We start from the raw sequence: 19,246 nt of genomic DNA on the forward strand, positions 1-19,246 counted from the left end.
AAGCATGCACGTGAGGCAGAAAGAAAAGGAGAATATGTTTCGCACCACTAGCTCAAGCCCACAAACCTCTGCTTCCACACAAAGTTCACCGCAACCCCAAACACTGTAGTGCCTACTCACTACCACAGACACACGGATGGATTGTGACAGCTGGAATGTTTCATAATCCCTTAGCAAAGAAAAGAGGAGAGATGATTTGTTGCAGATTTTTAAAATTAATATTCGGACATTTCCAGCATGTTTAGATCTGCCCACAGGCCGATTTCAATTTCCTTCCACCCTCTCCTCCCAGCTTCATTTTCGTTTAGCTGGAAGAAGACACCTATAAAAAACTGTAATGGGGAACAAAGTGCAGAGACCCTAACATACAAACACGTAACTTCTGGTTCTGGTAGTCAAGAGCTGCAGAAGCTCTCAAATAGAACATGAAAGAATGGCTGTTCTCTGGCCTTTTCTCCTGAGCATTTAGTAAGTCTAAGGTATACTGCGACTGTAAGTGGGAAGTTTATCTAGGTACCCCACCTAATACCCATTAGCACACCTCCTCCTGGTGAATTCTTTCATTCTTCTAAAAAAACAGCCAGTATCCATCAAAACAGCTTCTTAAATATCCTGAAGATCAAGTATTAGATAGGTTTTAAATTTAAATTATTATCACAATCATGGAGTTTAATCCCTTCATATTCAGTGGGGATTCTTAACTTTTTTATGTGTCAGATTGGCATGTTAATGTTATGTGTACATAAACATAAGGACTGGGGCCAGTGAAAAGTCCTGATATTTAGAGTGGCGTAATCTATATCTAACAATAGATTTTTGTTAATAGGATCCTGGACATTGGTTCAAGAGTTTTGTGTTTTTAAAGACCGACAACATTAACCTTGGCACAGCACTTCATTGTGCTTAATTAGCAAGCTAATGAAGCTGGTTTCGTTCCTTTTCTCAACCACAAGAGGATAAGCGCAGGGCTGTAGAAAGAGGCGGAGGTAACTGTTTGGGATTCAATTCGCTGCTGTTTAGCGAAGTGCTCACCAATATAATGTGTGCATTTAAGTATGAAGCATAAGTTCTGAAACTCTTCATCAAGACACGCTTTTGTAACCAAAGTCCTTCTCATACCATTCCTATTGTCTTTCAAGAGTTCTGGCTGGCCTAAAACCCAGTTTCTGAACATTTGGACTGCAGGATGATTTGCAAACAGAACACTAAAAATGAACATGTTTTCATCAACAAACACTTCCCCTCCCCCCCAAAAATAAAAAATAAAAAAAAGTGGCCGTCTGTTTTTGTTTCATTGCTGTTAATTAGAAATATTACTAGAAATCATCCACAGGTAAGGGAGGTCAAGCTGTTTTAAAATAGCCTAGTCACGGAGGTAAAAACATCTCCCCCCCCCACCCCAGGATTCGAGGAAGCACAAAAGAGCTACGATTTCTCATCAGTAGCCCTTTGACTATATATTTCAGCCTAAGATTTCTAATCAGTGATGAGATGTGCACAGTAACAAAACAAAGGACCAAACGCTACATTTTAAAAAAAGACGGCCAAGAACATTTGTAATAGCAGAAGTAAACCTCTGATTGTCCCTTCTGGGAGGAGTTTCCCAATTCACATGTCATGTGTGTTTTCCTTTCTCTCTCCTCTTTTAAAATACATTTCTAAAAATTACAAAATAACCATATTGCAGCAGGCCACCTCCCAAATATTTTTTTTTCAAAAGGCATGTTTTAAATTCATTCCACCCTGGGTACAAACAAATATGGCTATTGTTCCACATTTAATTACAATAATTAAGAATCTGGTTATGATTCCAGCAGCATGAATAATAAAAACAGGAGAGGCAGGTCTCTTTATCTGCATGACAGAGACCTAAAGATTTTAAAAACAATAATAACAATAATAATTCTAGCAAGGAAAAAAAGTGGCTTTAAAAAAAATCTCTTTATATAAATTCTCTTTCCAAAAAGTAGAGCAGTTTGTGATGGCAAACCCACCATGTTTCATTTATCCAAGTGCACCCATCCTGGTTCCAAGCTATTCTGTTCCTTCTAGAAATGTCTAGATGGTACAAAATACGTCCACAGAAATCGGATCCTTGACAGACCCTTTGGGTAAGACAGCAACGGTCTATGCAAATACACTATTAGTTAAACAAACGCTCAGTTGCTTTCATCACCAACCACATATTAAGCTAAACAGAAAGCAGGCGGAAGGACCGCATATATTGTATTCCCTTTCCACCTCCAACCTGAAGATGGGAGAGGGAGGGGGAGGAGGAACAGGAGGAACGGGAGGAGATACAGCATTGTTTACCAACACACAAAAAGGAGAGGAGCCAGCGACAGCGACTATATCATGGATACACTGAACAAAGAAACACCAGCTAAAGGCATCAGCCGCTGCCGCTGCCACTTCGCTGGTTTTAAACCCCTCCCCACGATAGGAAGCACATTCCAAAACAAACCCACAAAGACAGGGAAACATTGTCTGGAGAGAAGAAGGGAAGGGACGGGAGCGGTTGAAGGAGGCCAGAGTGTTACAAGAGCAAATGTAACGCAATTCAGAGATGTCTTCCTTAAATCGCTTACTCGTTCTCAACATAAAACCTTGGGAGTTGGATCCGTTGTATTTCATTTTATTAGCAAAATAAAAAAAAGGACAGGGGTGCGCGTGTTCCCACCATTCTCAAGCTACCTGTAAAAAGGGACAAGCCCAGGGCGAGCTCCTGATTTGATTCGACAACGTACCGGCGGAGAGAGGATGATTTTAGACCTCTCCCCCCCCCCCCGCCGGCCCCATGCCTGGCTATGGGGAGGCGAGCTACATAACGCCACCGAATCTAAACCCTGTGCACCAGAGACAGAGAAACTGGGGAGGCAGAGAGCAAAAGCGATAACGGGGGGGGGGGGGCGTCGTAGGAGACCCAAGGAGACCCGGGCTCGGGGCCGGAAAGGTTAATCAACGAGGAACGCCGTCCTTGCGCCCCGGCCCGCCCAGCGAAGGGTTCGGGACCCGAGAGGAGCGCTCTGCGGCTTTAAAAGCGGCCACTCGCTCCCTCCACGCCATCATGCTACGGGGCCGGGCAGTTACGTCAGCGTCTGTTATGATGATTCCGTGGCCACGAGATGCGTGCGTTGCGCGCACACCAGCCCGCGTGTGGCTTCCTCGAGTGCGGCGCTTCCAGCTCCGAAACATAAATACACTGTATCTCGGCGGGTGTGCGCGTCGGGCGCTCGCGGCAGCCCTCCACCGCGCGTCTCCAAATTTCCAAAAAAAAAAAAACCAACCCCAAATAAAGGGGGGCCCCGGTTTCCTCCACCGCCTCCTTCTCTCTCTCTCTCTCTCTCCCGAGCCCTTCCCCGCCTCCCAAAGTCATCAAAACAAGGAGGTGGAGGAAAGCCGAGCACAACAAAGCAAAGCAAAGCAAGGCAACCCCGGCAGGGCACGAGGGCTCGGCGGCGGGCAGCCATGGCTCCGGCGAGGAGACCAGGAGCAGCCAAAGGAAGGGCGCAACCGCCGCCCCCTCCTCGCTTCTCTGCTTTTTCCCATCTCCAAAGCCTTGCCCCATCATCCACTCCCCCCCTCCTCCTCCTCCCAGAAGGCTGGGATAGGGGGCGGGCAGAGAAAAGGAGATTTACAGTGGATCAATGCGGTGGCACAATAATGAAACATTTCCATAACAAGAGAAAAGGCTTCGGCACAAAAAGTTCCAGCCTGAGGCTGCGAAACATCCATGGCCCGCCAAGACAATGAGCAATCCCCGGCCCTCGCCTTGAGATCCAGCTTGCCGCCGCCGCCCCCCAACCCTAACCCCTGCGGCCCTCCAAGGGGGGCCCCCAACCAAAAAAAAAAATTAAAAGCCAGACACCGTTCAGGCTGGCACGGATGTAAATGAAGCTGCAACCCGAACAAAGGCAAGGGATTCGAAGGAGAGGGAAAAGGGGGGGGTTCTATTATTCAGCAACTCTCGAGCCAAACACGATGCAATAAAAAGACAGTAAATGCCTCTGGAAAGTCATTTTGTCTTAAGGCCTTTCCTGAAGACTCGCCCGAGTTCTTCAGCCAGTTGTTTACATCGTGATCAGGCAGGCGTTTGATGGAAGAAAAAAAAACACCCAAGCCACGACCAGACTAAAGGGAAAGTTTAAAACCTTCACAAGGAGGTGAACGTTTGAACGTTGCTCCCCGACCCCCGGCCTAAATCCAGAAAGTCAACCCTCGAGATCTGAGAACTCGCTTCCAAGAAGGGTCTCGTTGCGCAAGAGGCGAAGGCAAGCCAAAGGAGAGGAGGTACGACCGACAACCACCATTAAGCGTGCAAAAGCAAAACAAAAACGTGAAAGGGCCACAGCATCGTAAGATGATGAAACGGCGGCGGATTTAAACGCGGTTCAGCCTTTTCCACCGCAAGAGCACAATTCGCATCCAAAGAACAGGAGTTTTCTTCCCAACCAACCCGGTTTTTTTTTGTTGTTTTTAAAGTTACGATCAGGATCTGTTCCCGAGGGAACTTCCAGGACAAGAGGAAAGCTTACAAAAACTCGGGGGGGGGGAAGGGGTTGGATCAAAAGGGCTGGCATTTTAATAACCAAATAAAAACAATACTTCGGAGGATGAGTAATAACCGGGGGGGGGGGGAGAGAGAGAGGGAGAGAGAGAGAAAGAGATGGAAGGCCTCCAGTGGCCTGCCAAGATCCCACTCCCACCGACCCACCCGCCTGCCTTCCCTTTCTCCCCGGAAAACAAGGGGTTGATCCGGATCGCGGGCGAAAAACACATGGCATCCGAGGCGCATGGGGAGCACTCAACACGTGTTTACTGCCCGCCCCAGATTTGCCTCTTTCTCAACTCAGGGCAACGATCATCTTTGTTTCAAAATCCACGCCTCCAGGCAACCAGGCTTGCACCCAAACAACCTTCCCTCCTCCTTTCCAGTCCTGCTCCCCCCCCCAAAAAAAAACTACCTTTGCACTCCCAGTCCCTGAATGGAAAGGGGCCCCATCCGGAGCTCCTTGATTGGCAATTAAAAACACGCGGAGAAAGAAAGAAACTGGGGGGGGGGGAGAGAAGGAGGAAGAAAGGCAACAATAGAAAAGCCGCGACGGCAACGCGGAGAGCCCAGAAATGCGGAAAGTTTTCCTCGTCCCTGTTTTAATAAACAACAAATCAGCACCAACGCCTGAACCTCCTCTTTACCTTTCGCCAGGGGCGGGTGGTTTCAAATCAAAAATATTAAGGATGTTTTGAAAAATGTTACTTTTCCATAGCCTTTCTCGTGATGCCGTGCAGATTTCAAGGTTTTTTAAAAAAAAGCGGGAAGGGGGGGCAGCCAAACTTTTATTTTTTGGGGGAGGGGGGAAGGTTTGCTTACCTGTGAAGAAAGTCCCCCAAAGGAAGGCGAACGTCACCCACGAAACCCTCATATTCCTTTTGCTCCTCGTGGCTCTTGTTTACTCCCCCTCCGCGAGAGGAGGGACCGGAGGAGAGAGAGAGAAAAAAAATGAACGGGATGGCCCAGGAGGCGAAAAAGCAAATTTTTTAAAAAAAATTAGAGGCTTGGGGGGAGGATGAATAGAGAAGTTCCTCGCTTTGAAGTAATATTAAAAATCAAAATACACCCGGCGATTAAATCCTGCACAGTTTCCAACAAGGTATTCCAGAGTCCAAAGAGAAGGATGGCGTTTTGTGGTTGTGTGTGCGTGGCTTGCGTTTAGATCCTCCGGGCAGGTGGCTCCGGTCCGGCCCGGTTCGGGAAGCGCCGCGTCGCCCAGGTCTTCTTCGCCAGCCGCCGAGCGAAAGAGCCCCGGGAAGGAAGCCGGTGGGGGAGTTTTCCTAGCCCGGCTGGGGCTCTCGGAGGAGGAGGAGGAGGAGGCGCGCGAGAGAGAGAGAAAGAGAGAGCGAGCCTTCGTCGCCCCCCCCCCACGACCCCCCGTCCCTCTCCAAGCCCCTCTCGAAGCCGCCCGCGCCGGCTCGGGCTCCCGGGCTCCTTCTTCACCACCAGCAGGACGAGGAGGAGGAGGAGGAAGAGGAGGGAGGGAACGCCGGCCACCCCCGCGCAGCCGGGGAGGAGGGCACGACATAAAAAAAAATACTAATAATAATAATTAAAAAAAACAAACAACCCGCACAGAATTCGCCTGGCCAAAGGAGAAAAGCGAAATTAAACAGGACGGGGCGCGCCCCCTCACACACACACACACAGGTGCACGCGCGCACACACACAAACAAACACACGCGCACACAAGAGGTCCGGCAACCTTCCTCTGAGGCGCCCCCTCCGCCGTCCCCCCCCCCAAAAAAAGGGCGCACTCAGCAGGAGCAGGAGCTACCACCACAGAGGAGGAAACTTTGCGAGGGGAGCCGAAGGGGCTGAAGCACGACGAGGACGACGAAGAGGAGGAGGAGGAGGAAGAAGAAGCAGCACCGCCGGGCGCTGAGGCGGCCGCTGGCCGGGCTGGTGCTGTGGGGGGGTGCCGAGAGAAGAAGAAGAGAGCCAGAGAGCCGCTTCCCCGCAGGAGGAGGAGGAGGAGGTGGTGGCCGGGGCTTGGAGGCGCTCTTCTGCTGCTTCCAGGACCGGCCGGGAGCGAGGTCCGCTCTCAGGCATCGCTCGGGCGGAGGAGAGGAGGAGGAGGAGGAGGCTCGGGCGCTGGCGGGGGGGGGGGGGAGAGAGAGAAGGGCCGGCAGCGCGCGCCCCCGCGCCCGCGCGCGCCCTCCTCCAAGCGAGAGGGGGGGAGGCTGCCGCCGTTGCCATGTACAGGCGGACGTACCCATACAGGCATAAACACGGGCGCACGCACGCAGGCGCGCACTCGAGAGAGAGAGAGAGACGGCCTCTCCCCCCCGTGACCCCTCCCACTCCCCCCTGGGAAGGGGCGGGGCGAAGCGTGAGTGAAGAGGGAGGGTGAAGAAGGGAGAGGTGAGCATAAACAGGTAAATGATATATCAGGACACGCACATGCACGCGCGCGCTTGCATAGAGATTCCCGAAAGAGCTGTTCTTTTTAGAGAGTATGGTTTATATATATCGATCCGTCGAGGAGGGTCTAGGGTGGATTCAGACGTCTGCACGCGTGCATGCACGAGCATATTTATATATCTATAGAGGTGTTTGTTTAGGAGACCTTTCCCTCCCCCCCCCTCAAAAGGACCACAACACGCCCGGCCCTCCCGTCTTGCACAGCCTCCTTTTGCAAAATATCTCGTGGCTACGAGTCCAGCTAGAGATCTCCAAGGGAGGGGGGGGAAGCCCGGATGTTCGATACAAAGGGGGGGAGGGGAAAGGGGCGGGGTCAGGGGCGGGGCTGAGAGAACGCTCAGCCGATGGGGGGGGAAGCCGCCCGTTCGTCGGGACGCGCGCCAGAGGACTGGGCTGGGCTGGGCTTGGGTGGGAGATCGAAGGAAGGGGGGGGGAAGCTGAGGAGGCTAGTGGTTACTCGTCTCGGCGCTGTTGTGGGTTAGGGTTCACACGCTCTCATGGGGGATTTCCTCAGGAGTTTAAGACTCCCGTGCACGTGTGTTGGCGTGCACCTGAGATCGGTCTTCATGGCGCTCGTGGGCACTGGTTTGTTGTCGAGTCGCTTCCTCTTTGAATTAGGGACCTTCAGACGGTCCTGCTGCGGTCTTGCAAACTCAAGCCCGTGGTTTCCTTTTTTTGGATCGATCCACCGCCGTGTGCTCTGTCTTCCTCTTTTCCTGCTGCGGCTTCCCCTTTTTTCTCCGCCTTCTTGTCTTACTTGGTCACGATGTGCCCACAGCAGAATAGCTTCCGCGTGGCATCTGCCCTTAAGAGTAACGTCTCTAGTTAAGTCGGGCAGGAGTGACTTCGCCCAAGGTCGCTGGGGAAACAGCCAAGAATCAACAGCCAAAGCAGAATACATTCTGGAATATTCACAACTATATATATATATTATCAAGTGGGCCTGATGGAATAAAAGAATTAACTGAGCTTGGTGAGACCCAAGCATTTAGGATAACTAGCAGCCAAGAGACGGGACTGATTGGATTTTCATTTCCCTATTTTAAAAATCTTCGGTTCACACCTCCAGAGACAAGGGGAGTGGAGGCACCTTGTCCTGTTGGTCAATTTGCAAATCTTGCAACATCAGGAAAACTCAAAAGAAAGCAAGCCACCTACACCTTCCAGAAACACACAATTAGAAAGGCATACATTTCAGAAATGGTGACAGTCATTTTTATTCAATGGGGGGGAAATGAATACAAAAATATAATTAAAAAAAGGGAAATGCAGAGGAGAAATCTGTTGTGTTGTTTGTATTTTACATTTTTGCACACACGAAAAAGGGAAGAAGTTTCACTACACGATAAGCAGCCAAGATGAAAAGGGAATGCTGATGGAATACTAAGAAAAGCAACATGAATGAGACTGACGGATTCTTCACATTCCTTGCGTCCAGTGCCTGGATCGACACGCTTGTTGTCAAGGCTGTTGCACTGATTCTCTTTTCATGGCCTGAATAAAGACTCATGGGGGGGCGGGGAAGGCTAGATGTTGGAGAAGATATGTGTTGGGCTATCCTGACCCTTTTCCTCATCATTTTTTTTAAGTAAAGACCATGGGAGGGCCAGAGGCTGTGGTTTTGAAGTGTTGCAGTGGGAAGTGAGGCGGGCATGAATTCAAGGGCCCCACTGCTGATTTTTTAAGGCCAACTCTGTGTGTGTGTGTGTGTTGTGTTTTGGAGGAAATGTTCTGCAGGGGGGGGCGCAGCTGCAGTGAAGGTTACCACAGTTCACACTCATGCCGTTGTCTGTATCACTATCCTCTCCTATCACTGCTGTTCAGATCAAATTCAGATCTTCCACCGGGAGAGTTAAATTTTCCTCTAAAATAAAAATTTGGAAGTCTTGATGTTGGTCTCCTGCTTGAGTGGTTCATGAGGTTGAGTATCACCTCTGGTAACTGGCAGGCAGTATGGAATTTCTGGACACATCGCAGAGGCATGACACCAAAAACAAAAAAATGTGACCAACACAATTGTCATATTTCTGATTTCAGGTGTGAGCGTCTTCTCCAATTTCTTCATTAAAGCAAGGGACAACGGGGACCAGGATTTGGGGTGGGGGAACAGGGCAGGTCCAGAGGAGGTCAATGAAGATGATCAGGGGACTGGAAACCAAGCCCTGTGAGGAAAGTGTGAAGGAACTGGGCATGTTTAGCCTTGAGAAAAGAAGACTGAGGGGAGATAGGATAAGCACTTTTCAAATACTTGAAAGAGTCATACAGAGGAGGGGCAGGATCTGTTCTGGATCATCCGCGAGTGCAGGGCAGATAACAATGGACTCAAGCTACAGGAAGCCATATTTAGGTTGACTTTCACGAAAAACGTCTTAACTGTTAGAGCAGTACAACAATGGAACCAATCACCTTGGGAGGTGGTGAGCGCTCCAACATTCAAGAGAAAATTGGACAACCACCTGTCAGATCTGTTTTGCTTTGGATTTGTTCATTGAGCAGGGAATTGGACTCAATGGCTCTATAGGTCCCTTCCAGCTCAGTGATTGTATGACATACACCCCATCATCTTATTTTGGGTTGACTACCCCTTTCCACTGCATATCTGGGAAACAAGACATCTTGATGACTTGCTATTTAGACCCAATTGCAAACACTGTCTTCATGTTTTCTGGAAAGGCCCTTCATTTGATACCTGTGAATGATATGTGTTATTTTTACCTTCTGTTGCGGCAGAGTGACAGCTTTACTTAGCAGGCAGAGATTGTGTGAACTTTGCATCACATTCAGCTTCTCTTCATGTGTGCCTAATACTGGTCCAGTGGAGCGGTTCATCCCGAGATGTTCATAGACTCCACATTGCAGAATCCATCATAGGCCGCGCCAGCGGGGCCCAACAATATCTGGGGCTCCGAGACAGGGAAGCACACCTCTACTACACGACCAAACTAGACATAGAATCATGAAGTTGGAAGGGGCATATAAGGCCATCAAGTCCAACCCCCTGCTCAAGGCAGAGATACAAATCAAAGGAGATCTCCCAGGTGTTTGCCTAAGTTCCTCTTGAATACCTCCAGCATTGGAGCACTCGTCACCTCTTAAGGTCATTGACCTCTTGAGGTCATTGGTTCCACTGTCATACTGTTCTAACAGTTAGGAAGTTTTTCTTGATATTCAACCAAAATCTAGCTAGATCTCTTGTGATGCTGAGGACATCAAGGGCTGTCTATGTGTGATGGGAAATTTGACATCAAATTCATCCAAGGCTCTCTTTCTTTGGATTACAGCTGCTGGGAAGCCTGTATGTGTGATGTAGTGGGGGGTGGGGGTGGGGTTCCACTTTGCATTGGAGATACAAGACAGGAAGAAGGCGTTAATCCTTTTTTGTAGTGAGAATTGCCTTCCTCAAAGCTGCTGGAGAGGAAGGTACCTATCCTCAACTTCTTTTTCCACCAGAACCCTGTCATGGCTAAAGCAGCCCTAATCCTTTCCTTCCTGCTTTAATCAAAGGGGGGGGGGGAATATGCCAAGAAATCTCAGGATGGATCTGCCACCTATCAAATTTTGTTTGATATCAGTTCCCACACAAGAACTGGAGGAGCACAAGCATTTCTGCTTTGGATTTTAGCAGCATTTGAAATCTAACCATTTTTCTACAGCCATTTCCAAATCATGGAGAGGGGAATTATAGTATTTCAAAGTAAGGGGCCAGTCCAGAATTAGTTTGAATTAAGTGCACAGAAATTGAAGGAAGCTAAAACGGATCAAATCTTTTTAATTTCAATGAATCAACTCTACAACTATATCTGGAATCTATCTACGGTGTATATAATCTGCAGGAGTTGGAACAAATGTTCATAACTTATATTTAAAAGAACAAGCTCCCAGTTATCTATGATCCAGACTCATTGGGGCGCTTGAGTGACAGGCCTGCAAACAAAGCCTGGCTTGAAAGAGTGTGCAAAAGGTTTACATCCCTTTTGGGGGGAACCTGAAAAATTTCACACTTGGGGGGCAGTTAAAGAATAACTGTAAACAGCAGAAATCCAGACAAGACTCTTTTGATGCTCCGGGTTGCTCTCATGTTTACTCAGAGTCACACTACGGCTACACAACAGGCAGCAGAGAAGTCCTTAGAAGTATCTCACACCTATAGGAAAAATACTTTCAATCTATGTACTTTTCACCCCTTAACCCACAGAGTCTTAGAGAAAAAATTGGTAGTCTTTCCGAGTGTTTCTGTCAGGGTTTTTGCAGCCAGGATGATAAAGAGAGAGCCAGTGGAACAATATCTTGGCCGAAACCTGGGCTTCTGAGAAAGCTCCTGGGGGATTTTAAAGCTTCTGTTCCTGTAACAAACATGTGGATTACAGGGTGTTAAAAGATGTCATCTTACCTGTGAGAGATTTGCAAGAGTTACCTGTTCGGGAGTAGCAGAGATTAAGTAGAAGACTGTTTCTCTCTCTTTTTTTTTCCTGCATCAAGCTCATACAGCTACTTTCTTGTGGGGGCAGAGGGTGGAAATAGATTAAGCATTTAAAACATTAAAATTTATTTTTTCTGTTCCATTGAACGGAAAAATCACTTTCCTCCAGTGATTTCAATGTGGCTTATATCGCTCTTCAGCTCCCCACTTTATTTCCACAATAACCCTATGAAGTAGGATAGAATGAGGAGAGAATCAGAGATTTTAGCTCAACCTGGCTCTCCATGTGCCAGCCCAGGACTTGTAATCACTATAATGCACTGGTTCTGAAATACTGTAGCTGTTATATTCTTACAGATATGGCTTGATAGCTCAGTGAGTTAGGTACAGTTGGGAATTTGATTCCCCACTGTGCTTCTTAGGAGGAGAGCCAGCCTGGGAAGTCTTGGGTAAGCTGCACAGTCCCAAGGCGCCCCCTAGAGGAAGGGAATGGTAAACCACTTTGGAGTACTCTGGAAAAACCTGAAAAGGGTTGACATAAGCTAGAATTGACTTGACTGCACACAATTATTGTTACAGCACCATTAGAAGTATCCATGTTGGTTTTTCTCTCTTTCTTTAAAATGTGCATCTGATACAGAAAGGAGAAGTAGAAAAAAGAAAGAAAGCGGCTAATTAATATGTGCTTAGAAGATTTGAATAATGAGGTTGTGCAGTTGGAGTGATTCTGTAAAGACAGAAAGCTTACTTAGGAAAAAGTCATTAAGGCTATAAAAGGACATTTTAAACCATTTCCCCCCTTAGGGTCGGACATCTCTCAGTGAGACAAAGCAGATTCCCCCAGCCCAAGTACTTATGATGTCCTTAAAATGTCCTCATCTCCACAATGTATGTTTTATGTGAACCTATGGTGAAATATTTCATTTCACAAAAGCTCACACTGAAATAAATCCGTTAGTCTTCAGCCACAATGCTTGCTTTGCTTATTTTGCTTTTCTTAACCAGGAATGGAAGTTGGCATCTAGTCTGTGTAAGCTGTAGGTTGGAATCTGGAAATATAAACCGGTGTGTTTCGATCAATAAGATGCACTGCCGGGGAGATTTGCTTGTGAGCTCTGCCACCCCCATCCTGTTGCCCTCAATAGGTAGGACAGAGATAATTAAAAGGCATGTGGTACATAAATACATCTGTTAATTTTTTTTTCAATTATAAGAATATTGGACAACTCCCGGTCTTTTAAACCCCACCTGTCATAACCCCAGCATTATTATCTTTCCTGTATTCTCACTATATGTGCATGGTAGGATATGTCTCAATTTACTCTTCTTCTTTTTTTTGCTGTATGCAAAGTAGATGCAAAGTAGTCAAGTTAACATTACTGAGTACCCATTTATCTGCCTTTCTGGCTATCCATGGTATCAGTAAGGCTCTCCTCCCACACCACATTTCAAATGAGTTGATTTTTGTCCCTGTTTTTTTTCTCTCTCTGTCTTTCTTTCACATACTATGGCTGATTTTGACCCTGGTTTCCAGTGACCATCTTTGCTAATTCCAAGCTCTACCTCTTTTTTTTCTTTCTTTTCTTTTTTTTAAGGCAAGAGTACATCTTTTGGAAAACATACACACAACATGTTTGTAGAACTTTTGGGCCAATATAGCTTTTTCTCTCCCCCCTCCCCCCAGCTTGCATAACTCAAAGAAGAATTTGGAAAATGGAAGATTGCTTTCTGGTCTGCCTTCTGCAAAGCCGGCATTCGTTTACCTGAGAGGTTAAAAGGTGTGTCTGTTTCTCTCTTGTATGTGTTCCATTTACTCACACCTTTGCTTCACCATTTTCATTAAGTCCAAATCAGCCCATCAAAATATTTTGGCACAGAGGGGGCTTCATTGAGATTTATTTTACTCTAATCCCGTTTTGATTAAAATGATAAATCAGCCTCCATTTGATGTTATCCACCCCACTGCACCCCAAAGGCACAGCACGTGTCAAACGGCGGAATGCCTGCAAACTCAGAGCATGGTGGATGATGGAGAATAAAGAGAGGGATCAAAGGCAGGTGGCCTCCATGCTGGGTGAAAATGTGTTATGGAGGAGGGAGGTTCTGCGCCCAAATGTAAACCTCAAAGGTGAGAACCCAACATGCAACCTTTCTGATTTATTATCCTTTCATGCAGATCCTTGAAAACATGCTTGTGAACCAGGAGTTTGGTCTTTAAATGTGTTTTTGTTTCCTCTTCAAAAGAAAGTTACGTAGCCTTCTGTAGCTGGAGAAGGTTACTTTTTTTTTTTTTAGTACTCCAAGGATCTTCAAACCAAGGATCTCCAACCCAGACGCTGGGAGATTCATTGAGAAACAGCCTTCGACATTAATAGTTTTTCAATATTTCCGCCTGCCCCTCCCCACCCCCACCCCGTGTTTCACGGAAGGAGCAAGAGATATTGACCCTTCACTTAATCACAAAGGTAGCCTTCAGGTAGAGGGAACATCTGTCCTAATTCTCCTGTGTCAGTCACAGTGCCACCCTTCTAGTGACTTAAGGTGGTACTTCAACTTTGTCAGCGTAGCCCAGACAAGGTGACCTGAAAACTGGATATGGCCACGCACCTCTGCTTTGTTCATGGTGAACGCTGGCCTTTTGGAGCCTTATCTTCTTGCATGCATCTGATCACCAAGCAGTTCGTACCACGTCATTTCCCTCTAATTCCTCACTTCCTCAGAAATAATTTTTTTAAAAAATAAATTTGTTATTAACAACAACAACAACAACAACAACAACAACAACAACAACAACAACAACAACAACAACAACAACAACAACAAAAGATGGCTGTGCGCCTCCATGTTCTGTCTGAGGCTGTATGGCACAGCCACCTCTTCCTCCACCCCAATTCCCAAGGCACCGATGCGACACTGAAGTTGTGTTCATTCGTTCACTCGGAGAAATGAGCCTGGACTGCTGAGACAGGCTAGTCTACTGCTTGAGAGGTGATGAGATGGTTTGTTAAAGTACTGTATATGAAATAAATGTTGGCTGATGCTCTTTTTATTAGTAATGAGCAACTTTTCACAGATCCTTGAGCCAACGTTGTCCCCGTGTTCTCGCCCTGGGCCACATCCGCCCCGAAGAAATTCGGGAGCAGGTGGGGAAATGCCCTAATTGAGCAAACATTTTGCTTAATTGAACCACACAATGCAGGCTTGCTTCAGAAATTTGATCGTCAAGTTTTACAACACATTCAAAGCAACCCAATGACTTATTTTTCAGCAAGTTCAGGCATGCCATACATGGGCTACAGATTGCCACACCTGATTGAGACAGTTCAGAGACTGAAAAGGTACTCTTTCAGACTTCAAGTCCCAAAATGCTTCTCAGTTCTTATCTGCTTAAAAAAAAATCTTGGTCATCTTATAGAATACTGTCTTCTTCTCCTCCTCAACAATTTCTTAGATTTTCACCTACTCCGACGGTTTCCGAAACATCCCATGTATATTTTTGCTCAGGTCGAGAGGTTTCCCGCAAGTATTTGTGTGAGGTGGGGGTGATATATGATCTGATTTTAGTTAAATCCTTTGGCTTAAATTGTTGATGCATTGCAGGGTTTACAGCGGCTAATTAAAAAGAGTATCATAAGAGTTGGGCAATTTTGTTCTCTGTGAAGCTTTTATAATTCCATGGATAACCGCGAATTAACATTCTGTTTGTCCACGTGTTAGAAGAGGTTGTTCTGAAGAGTCATAACTGTAAAACAGTGGGCGACAACTTAATGAAAAATTGAGCTCTGCATTTAATTTCCTTTTTAAGTTCTAGCTGGGCATTCAAAGAGATCAAAGAGGCATTGGCAATTGCAAATGATGTATGTGATATCGGAGAAACAGGCACGCACTTCGGTATTTAAGTGAGCGCCACCTTTTATCACATTGCTATTTAACGCAAACTTGATGAAAATAAAGTGTACACATTAGATTCCGTGATACCTATCTATAGTCTATTTGGATCTATCAAAGCTCTCATAGTGCAGATATATTGCCAATGTAATTCTGTTGGGATTTTTTACAAGTAAAGTTGTCTCTGGAATTATCCTGATTTGAGAGCTGATTGAGAGCCAGGGTTCCACTTTTCTTCTCAGACAGCAGAGGACTGGATAAAAATCAACTATCGGGTTTCCTAAGCGGCTTTGGGACACAGGCAAGGGCCTTCTCTGCAGCTGCTCGCAGACTCTGGAACTCCCTCCCACAAGAGGCCAGCCTGGCCCCATCTTTGCTGTCTTTCCTCAAGCAGGTGAAGACCTCTCTCTTCAGACAGGCTTTCTCTCAGTGACTGGCTGTTTTGACTTTGTTTTTAGTACTGCTTGTGTTTCCCTTTTCTCGGATTGATATATATTTATTTGTTTGTTTGCTCCTTTTAAAAATATTTCTACACTCAGTGTTTTTAGCTTTGATGTACACCCCCTTTGTCTACTCATGATTTTGTTCTTAAATATTGTCTTTCAATGATGTAAGCTACCTTGGGTCCTTTTCTAAGGAGAAAGGCAGGATAAAAAAATATTGTAAATAAACAAATAAAATAAATGTGGATCAATGGTGGTTGGTCCGTTAGGGAAGTTGGGCTACTGCTCCACCTCACACGCAAGCTATCACCCAAACACCCAACCCACTTGACCCCTTACTAGAGACAGAGGGTCTGAGTCAGGCCAATATTCCTTTCTTCCTATGTTTATCTGCAAATATTTGTTGGCCGTCCAACCTACGTGTAGCCGTGAATATTAATACCCATATTTGCCTTTGGTCTTCTCTGTTTCCTACCAACCTAGCGGTTCGAAAGCATGTAAACGCAAGTAGATAAACAGGTACCACCACAGTGGGAAAGTAAACAGCGTTCCATGTAAAGCCGCGCTGGCCACGTGACCACGGAAACTGTCTTTGGACAAACGCTGGCTCTATGAGTTGGAAACGGGGATGAGCACCGCCCCCTAGAGTCGGACACGACTAGACTAAATGTCATGGGGAACCTTTACGTTCTCTGTTAGTCCTGGTTGTACCCACCTGTGCTGTGCTTTCTATCCCACCGACCACAACTGGCCCCAGCCACCACAGGTCACACACTGTGAGCCTCACCTGTCTTATGAGCAGCAAGCAAATGTCCAGTTTGGGTAGCTTACCTGGTAGAACACACATGTTGCATGCAGAAGCTCACAGGTTCTGTTGCTGGAACCTGAAGACTGTATGAAAGACTCATGGAACTCTGATACCAGTCCAGTGCAGCCAGATGGACAACGGGTCTGATTCAGTCTAAGACAGCAACAAACCTAATGAATGGGGATGCAAGGAACCCGAGGGAGTCTTGCACAGCAGGCTGTTCCTGGAGATGCCAAGCTTCTTGCTTCAGCAGTAGGGCTAAGCCTACAAGTGTACAAAGGGATCTCCTTGTTTCTGTATGTGCACATATACATGTTTGGGTGCATAGTATATGCATGTGCACATGGGGACATCCCTTTATGTGTCTCTGCATATGTACAGAATACATGGATGTGTTATATGAATAAGTACATGTGTATATATGTGTTTGCAGATATGCATGTGCATGTGCACATGTAAGTATGTGTGTATCATTGTTATGTGCTATCAAATCATTTCTGATCCATGGGGACACTAACAGAGTTTTTGAGGTATGTGAGATACTTAAATGGTAGTTGCCCCACTACCACTCTCTCTCCAGTGAGTTTCCATGGCTGAGTGGGGATTTGAACAGAGGTTTTTGAAGTCCCAGTCCAACACGGTATCCCCTACACCATGCTGGCTTCCATACATGTGCGTAATATCCACACAGGCAGACAGGTGCCTGTATTCAGCTCCTCCAGTGTCTTCAGCTTCAAAGGTCAACTAACAAGTCACTAAGGGAAAACGTTGCCCGAGAGTCTACAGAGCTCCTGACAGTCAGAATAAATACTGGACCCTGAAAAATGAACAATGGAATTATAGAGTTGGAAGGGACCTCAACAGTCATCAAGTCCAACTCCCTGCAGGTAATCCACAGGCAAAGAATACCTAAACAGATTGTCCATCCAACTATTAATGAAGGAAAGTCTGAATAGCTTTTGCTATTCAGGACATTCTTCCTAAAGTTTACTCTGAATCTCTTTTCTTGTACAGTAATTAGAATCCATTGGTTTCAAGTTGTAGAAAAATAACCTTGCTCCGTTTTCTATGTCACAGACCTTCAAATATCCAGAGATGGCTATCAAGTCAGCTCTCCCTGCTCTCCTCTCCAGGCTAAAAATAGCCACCTCCCTCAACCATTCCTCACAGGGCTTGGTTTTCAGACCCCTTGCCATCTTGGTCACTCTCCCCTGCTTGCTTTCCTCCAGCCTGTCAACATCTTTCTTAAACTAAGATGCCCAGAAGTAGACACAGTTCTCCCAATGTCTTCTGATTACAGCACAATAGAACATGATTACTTTCTGGACTGCACATTCCTGAGTCATCATAACCTGCCGTGGGTTCAGCTAATAGTCCAGAAAAATAACTTTTCCAAGTTCTAAAAACAAGTAGACAAGTCAGAAGTCCTGTTATCAGAAGCAGCTTAGCATGGGTTAGCATGTAAAACTGCCACAATCTTGGCATGGTGCTCCATCATGGCATGTTGAGGGGTGGATTTCCCATTGAGTGGATCTCTTTTCTCAGATTCCAAGTTGGTTTATGCAGGTTAATGTTTTATAATTCTCTGGACTATCCCCAGAGGCAAAATATCATTACTGTCAGATAATCAAGTAAACATAAACTGGATATATGAGATTGATTTTTAAGCAATAAGCAATGTGATATTAATATGCATTAAGGGAGATGTCCGTTATACCTCCTAAAACACAAATACTGTATGTATGTTAGTATGAATATAACCATTCATCTGCACTGTATTTTCTCTCATATTTTAACACACAAACACCTAAGATCCAATGCACAGCTGAATGAGCGCTATTTAATTAATCACTCATGAACTCAGAGTCCTTTACATTGCAAGTTCCTTTTGGAAAGTAATATTCCTTTGGTTCAGATTGTGTTGTAAGTTTACTTCCAATTTAGAGAGTACAAAGGCTTTTATTGTTTCAATTAATACTGTCTGACTTACAAGCTTTATTTATTTTGCACTCACATTTCTATTATTTATCAGAGATAGGAAAAAATAGCTTCTCACTGGCCTGCATACTAAGTGAGAGAAAAAGTGATCAGCTTCGGGGCCAACAGGATTTTGTATGTTCATTTGCAGCCAGACAAGGGAAGAACCCTGGGTTGTTGTTTTAAAAAAATCCAAAACCTGAACTTTCTCCCATCTCCCCGCAGCTCCTCTAGATGGTCATTTATGATATTCATAATAGGTACAGTATAAGTAATACTTTACTGGCTTTCTTCCAGACTGCTCAGGGCACTCAATTGTGGTTTGTCTTCACAACAGTTCTGTGAGGTACATTCATCATCATCATCATCATCATCATCATCATCATCATCATCATCATCATCATGATGTGCCGTCAATTCAATTCTGATGTAGGCTGACCCTTTTCAGGGTTTTCTAGCTAGAATGTCCTGAGAAGTAGAATGACCCTTCATCGGGCAGTTTCCATGCAACTTGCCCAAGGCCACCCAGGTTGGCTCTTCCAAGAGGCACAAGTGGGGAATCGAACTCCCAACTACTGGCTCCACAGCCAGATTTCTAATTCACTGAGCTATCCAGAAAGTGACTCTCCCAAATAAAATTCATGGCTATGAGGCTGGTGGTGGTAGCAGCTGATATATCTTCACCAGTGGCAACACAAGGTCCCAGTTCAAGCTTCTGTGTTTGTTTGCTAATT

General features: G+C 46.0%; 1 protein-coding gene across 1 annotated transcript in view; it reads right to left on the reverse strand.

Moving 5' to 3' along the window:
* Positions 1–5,751, reverse strand: part of ACVR2B (activin A receptor type 2B) — a 116,222-nt gene extending 110,471 nt beyond the window's left edge. Inside the window, exon 1 of the mRNA XM_020779779.3 lies at positions 5,372–5,751. Coding sequence (XP_020635438.2) covers positions 5,372–5,423 — 52 coding nt within the window. The 5' untranslated portion in view covers positions 5,424–5,751. The remainder of the gene's footprint in view (positions 1–5,371) is intronic.
* Positions 5,752–19,246: the final 13,495 nt, after the last annotated feature.

This window comes from Pogona vitticeps, chromosome 6 (genome assembly GCF_051106095.1).
Source record: "Pogona vitticeps strain Pit_001003342236 chromosome 6, PviZW2.1, whole genome shotgun sequence".
NCBI classification, from domain to species: Eukaryota; Metazoa; Chordata; class Lepidosauria; order Squamata; family Agamidae; genus Pogona; species Pogona vitticeps.